This window comes from Notothenia coriiceps, unplaced genomic scaffold, assembly GCF_000735185.1.
Source record: "Notothenia coriiceps isolate Sejong01 unplaced genomic scaffold, NC01 NC01_scaffold00031463, whole genome shotgun sequence".
NCBI classification, from domain to species: Eukaryota; Metazoa; Chordata; class Actinopteri; order Perciformes; family Nototheniidae; genus Notothenia; species Notothenia coriiceps.
In genome coordinates this window covers 2,445-8,019 of record NW_011364164.1, presented here as the reverse complement: position 1 = coordinate 8,019, position 5,575 = coordinate 2,445, and the positions used below count along the sequence as shown (strand labels likewise).

Sequence of the window (5,575 nt, the reverse complement as noted above, 5' to 3'; positions counted from 1 at the left end):
TAATGGGTGTATTATTTTATCCAAGTAATGTGAACCTTAAGGGACACAAACTGGGCTAATCGTTTTCAGTGGGTAAATATCCACTAAAGGGATTAAAATTGTAGATACAGGGGCAAAAATAAATTATGAAATGCTATTTATTGGTGAAATGTGTGTGTGTGTGTGTGTGTGTGTTTACAATTGTGCTTGTGTCTGTTTGTAAGTGAAATGAAGGATTACACGTTCTGTATGGATGATAGATAAATGACATCCATTGCATCTTTAACTCCAGTATTCAAAGAGCAAAGGGACCATTCAGATAATCTCTGAGGTAAGGAAATGCAAAACATGGAATGGACTTCTTCAGTTACAGCATTAAAAGGAAGACATTTCCAGTTGTTTGTGAGTAATATTCATGGTTGTCTTATCCAATCATGAACTTAAGTTACTTATATCATTTTTAAAACACAATTAACATGAACATTATATTTATTTAAAGTCAAGCTTTCCACAACTGATGTGCACTGAAATACGCTCAATGTGAATTGAATTTGTTTGTTAATTTATTTTGATGATTTGTAGTGAATATCAATGAATGTCGTGCTGCTGCTGTGGACCCAATAAACCATCTGTGGAATGAAGGTGTTGTTTTATTTATTCAAAGCTGCACTCTGTTTTTATTATATTTATTGCACTTTATACTATATAACGACTACTGTGACTTTGTTACAGTGATGCTATACTTAGGCTATACAGGGTGCCCGCGGGGTCTTAAAAAGCATTAAAAGTTGATAAATCAATTTAGCGAAAATTAAGGCTATTAAAAAGTATGAAACGGCATTTTCTAAGGTATTACATTTTGTAGCTTGTTTTCAATAAGTATATCAATTGTCCAAAGCGGTTGTATTCTACAGTCTGCCTGAATGTAATCATTGAGTAGGTGTGTAGTGTGATTCTGTGTAGTTTATTTATGGCATCCCGTTGGATCTGACGTCATCTGAACAGGACATCGCACGCTCACTGCTCGATAGCGCGTGAAGGTCGGTGAAGGTCCGTTTACGCCGGTTGTTAAACAACATCGTTATGGGGAAATGCAAGTTTGCGTCCAAATGGTTGGAAGATAAGGAGGAAGGACGATCAATACTGTCTATAGTAAATGTGAGGTAAAGTGTGTCGCCAATGTAACCGGTTAAAACTCAAAGTGGCGATGAGGTCTTAAAATGTATAAAGGGTCTTAAAAAATGTCTTAAAGGTCCATTACAAACATTTGACTTCAGGATTCCTGCATATACCCTGCTATACATTTGTTGTATCACATACTTTTCGGACATAGCACACTGTGACTTTTCTTGTATTTTTCTGACCAACTATAACTATTTTCTCATGATTCTTTATATTTTTGAAATACTATAGTAGCCTGTCTTTTTTTTTTTACATACTGTACAATGACTTTTTCTGATATTTTTGACATGCGGTGGCACATTTTCTTTTCATGATCCTTTCCCCATTTTCAATCGGGAAGTATCAAATTAAACAGAATAACTTTACTCACTCACAGGTAGTTAGATCAGAGATGACAGTTACAACTTTTACTGAAGAGGCTGTTCTTGAGTGTCACTATGGTGCTGACTATATCATATCAGATTTAACACAAACATCTTTTAATTACACTTATATGACAAGAGAAAAGGAAATAAGTGTGTACCCAGAGCTCGGACTTAGTACGAATGTGGAGAACAATGTCTTGAATTATCACAATACCTTGTTAGACAGTCAGAAGGATCAGGAAGTGGCTGGGTGTCTTGGGAGCGGAAACAACCTGCACTTTCTTTCTCTGCATGACTAAAGAGTTATATCAATACACAAAATAATAAGTAATCAGAAGGAAGTGGTCACACTGTCGGACTAATGATGGACAGTTTTTGTCTTCAAAGGGGCCATATTATGCTTTTAGGGGGGTTCCCTTTTGTGTTAAATAGGTTTGTGAGCATGTAAATGGTCTGCAAAGGCTAAAATCCCAAAGTTCGTTCCAGAAGGAGTTTCTCTCCGACACACACAAAATGCAAAATAATTGAAAAATATGATGTTATGAAATGTTATAATTGTATATAGTAACACTGCTCCTAACACGATGGGTCAAATGCAGAGAAACCATTTTGTTACATAGTAAGTAGGCCTACTGTGTAATGACAAAAAAAGTTAAAAAATAAAGTATATGCAGATATAAACTAAATGTACAGAATCAAAATGTATTTGTTGAATAGAGGAGGAGAATTCTTTTTATGTTTAACATCAAAATATTGAGATTTTATAAAACAAATGAGACAGATTGCTGACAGGATGTATCCGTTTATTTCATCAGCAAAAATGAAATCAAAAATGTCGATAGGTCTTCTCGCAGTGATATCATCGAGGCCTGATACCCTGGTAGACTTGACATCACCTGACGTGGATCATCACAGGCGCATGCGACAAACAAAAGGCATCTCCTGAGTGCACTTTGTGTCGTTGGGAAAATCTTTTTCTGAAAATTAACAAACAAACAATTAGACCTGCTATCGATTAATCGGGCAATTATTTTCAGATAATAACATAATCAGTGAATACCTTTCAAATGCAATTGCATGCAATGTTCTCCCTTTCCAGAGTTGTTGGGCTCGCCAACGGGCCATCCCTTGAAGTCAAACTTGCTACCATCACTCCACATCCACACACCCTACTAAAACAAGTCAATTCAATCCAATCAGAAATACAAATATATTTGACATGTAGTCCAAATCCCACCTGTTAGAATATCATCAAAAAGATTACCAATTAAAAAACTGAATATATAATATTATTAAAGCACAGAAAAGCGAGAGTTAAATGAGGAAATAGAAGTGAGAACTCTATAAACGTGTTGCTCAGTTATAACTCATATTGTTCCTCGATGTACCTCTGCATCAGCCCAGGTCTTAGCAGCATGCTTGTACATGTAACAGTGATCTTCAAACGGAGTCCATCCAGAAGGGCAGGTCTTACATGGGACATGGCACGGCTTTTCTAAAGATGATAAGGAAATCCCCTCTTTGTGTTACTATTCCTCACCAGCAGCTCAACAATTTAACAATTTAACAAAAACCTTCATTTTGGAAAATAATTAATTGTTAGAGCAGCAGGTAGAAAGTTCAAGTCACTTTATAATTACCAACCTTCTTTCTGTGCCTGTGAACACAAAGAAAACATCATTATCAATGGATTAATAGGAACTTCATTGTATTGTTATTGTGTGTTATTCAATACCTTATTATAACCCTACAGATCTTGGTATATAAATGTATTAGTGTGCGTAAAACTTACATTTGCTCCACTCCACAGTCCACTGGTCAAACAGAGGACCACAATGAAATGAAGACATGAAGCCATCTGTGTAAAGAAGCAGTATATTAATAAGTTAATGCATCATTTAAAAATATATTTAATGTCTTAATGTGTACCTCAATTACAAAATAAAAAATAAATAATAATAATTCAGAAATAGAGAAGAAAATAAAGTAATATGCACAAAAGTTTGGAGGTTTTACTGAAACAAGACATTGTAAAGCACCAGACATGAAAAGGTGATTTCACTTTTTCACAAGTGAAAACTAAACGTAATAATGAACATATGATATCTCTTTCTGTAGGTATCGATCAAAACAGATGAAGCCATAATGATAGAAAAGTATGAGAGCCTTACCTTGATGATCAGTTGAGGTTGCACTTGCAGCAGGTAGCAGGGTGACTTTGAGAGGGAAATCCAGAGTTTATATAACTTCTCTTGATGTATTGACAGACACTTGGTTAGCATGTCCTTTGTATAAATATTGTGTAATCTATTGGCTCGGACTTCAGTGAAACCAGAATACTCTTCAAACAAGATATGGATCCACTGCCTGTTCAGCTATCAGCCACAGCATGTCCAACATACATTTAAACTCCAACATATTCAAATATTTTTAAAAATAATTAACAACATGCGTACATTTTCATCCCACTCTGACAAATCTATACCTTTTCTTTACATGTGTTTCACTGAGATAATATCATTTCGCAAACGTTCGCCTCTTGACATCATTGTTCTTACTGGACCCACACTGAAACAAATCATGAACCTTCAGGTACACAAATGCAAAATACAGAGAGAAAGTTCTGCTATACAACTCTCACAGTATATGTTATATCCAGGGGCACCGCCAGGGATTTTGGGCCCCATGAAAAGCATAGTCCACATTGGTTACTTACATAATTTTTTCTCGGTTAATGTTCTACCAGGTTGTTTGGCCCTGTCCCAGTCACGGCCGCTTTGATCGTCTGGCTTTTTCCACCCCTTACGGCGCCAGCTGGTAATCCCATGCCCTGCCTCCAAATGTATGTGGTACTTTAGGTTATGCGGGCCAGTGGTCATTTGTTTACGTTCTTGGTTAAAAGGTTTTTATAAGATATACTTGCCTTTTCCGTGGCTGTTGATGCTCTGATATCGTCCAATATCCTGGACTCCTAAGTACAAGCCCAAGAGCATAACTCTAACTGTGTTACTAGCCAGTTCGCATGAAGAAATAATCCCCATTGTATCAAAATCTGTTGGCTGCATCATTCAGATACTGGCACGTAGTTTAGTCTAACCGTGTTGTCTTTATGTGGTGACAGTCGTCACGGATGGTGCCATGTTATACCAGGGCCACCTTATGTCCACCACCTCTTGCTCTCTGACTCGATGTCAGCAATACTATTTTCGTTAATACCGCCACACACTTTTCTATCCAGTTCGTTCGGATATGGTGTACTGAAATGAAGACGGGGCACTTAAATGTGCATTATTTTGTGAAAAAAACCTTACCACTATGCTGTTGTTATGAAAGCCTATTGAAGGACAAGAAGAGTACTGTGGGGGTTATCAAAATGACGGAGTGCATAAATGGATTATGAACAGACAACGAGTCCAATGGCGGAACCAGCTTCCCACGGTTCGTGACTACAATATTTTTCCTAAAGTACGGTAACTTGATAGTAGAAAACTAGAAATACTTTGTTAAAAGGTGCTTTATAGGTATTGTGACTGCTTAACCAGAATTTAAAGTGTGATAAATGAAAAACCGCTGTATATTTCTTTTTTATTTAAAAAACTATATAGTTGTTAGAAATAAAATAACACAAAACACCAGCATCAGTCAAAATTGTTAACTTAAACCCACATTGGTTATCAACTGAGAATCGTCACAATGGTGCATCTCTACAATATAGTTTCTCATAAAATATGCAAAACAGCTTAACATATGCACATGCCACAATAAAATGTGACGGGTTTATTTTCCACTTAACAGGCAAACAGTCTTGTGCGCTTTTTCGCTTCAATAACTAGTAGAATTGGCAATCGGGATGAAACCCTCTTTAATGGTCAACACATCAGATACACATAGCACACGCCGTTCGGATTTGTTCTCTGCTTTTAACCATCCTAGTGACCTAGGAGGGCAGTGGGCAGTATTGACGAGCGCCCAGAGGGAGGCAATGGGGATTTAACGGGCCTGTTGGCGGGGGGATGTCCGGTGGACTTGCTCAAGGCCACCACGGCAGC

The 5,575-nt window shown here is 37.1% G+C and overlaps 2 protein-coding genes across 3 annotated transcripts in view; one reads left to right on the top strand and one right to left on the bottom strand.

Moving 5' to 3' along the window:
- atp6ap1a (ATPase H+ transporting accessory protein 1a) overlaps positions 1-5,575 on the top strand; it is a 12,237-nt gene that overhangs the window by 4,467 nt on the left and 2,195 nt on the right. The window lies entirely within an intron of this gene.
- LOC104959978 (galactose-specific lectin nattectin-like) lies at positions 2,420-3,750 on the bottom strand. Of its 2 annotated transcripts, none has more exons than XM_010787892.1 (6): positions 3,698-3,750; positions 3,319-3,384; positions 3,171-3,183; positions 2,915-3,021; positions 2,587-2,695; positions 2,420-2,503 (listed from the first exon to the last, which is right to left on the bottom strand). In XM_010787892.1, exons 2-6 carry the CDS (start codon positions 3,382-3,384, stop codon positions 2,436-2,438), a joined length of 363 nt encoding a protein of 120 aa, XP_010786194.1. In that variant the 5' UTR covers positions 3,698-3,750; the 3' UTR covers positions 2,420-2,435. The 2 variants fall into 2 exon arrangements, with proteins under 2 accessions (XP_010786194.1, XP_010786195.1); XM_010787893.1 differs by having other exon boundaries at positions 3,319-3,392; positions 3,700-3,715.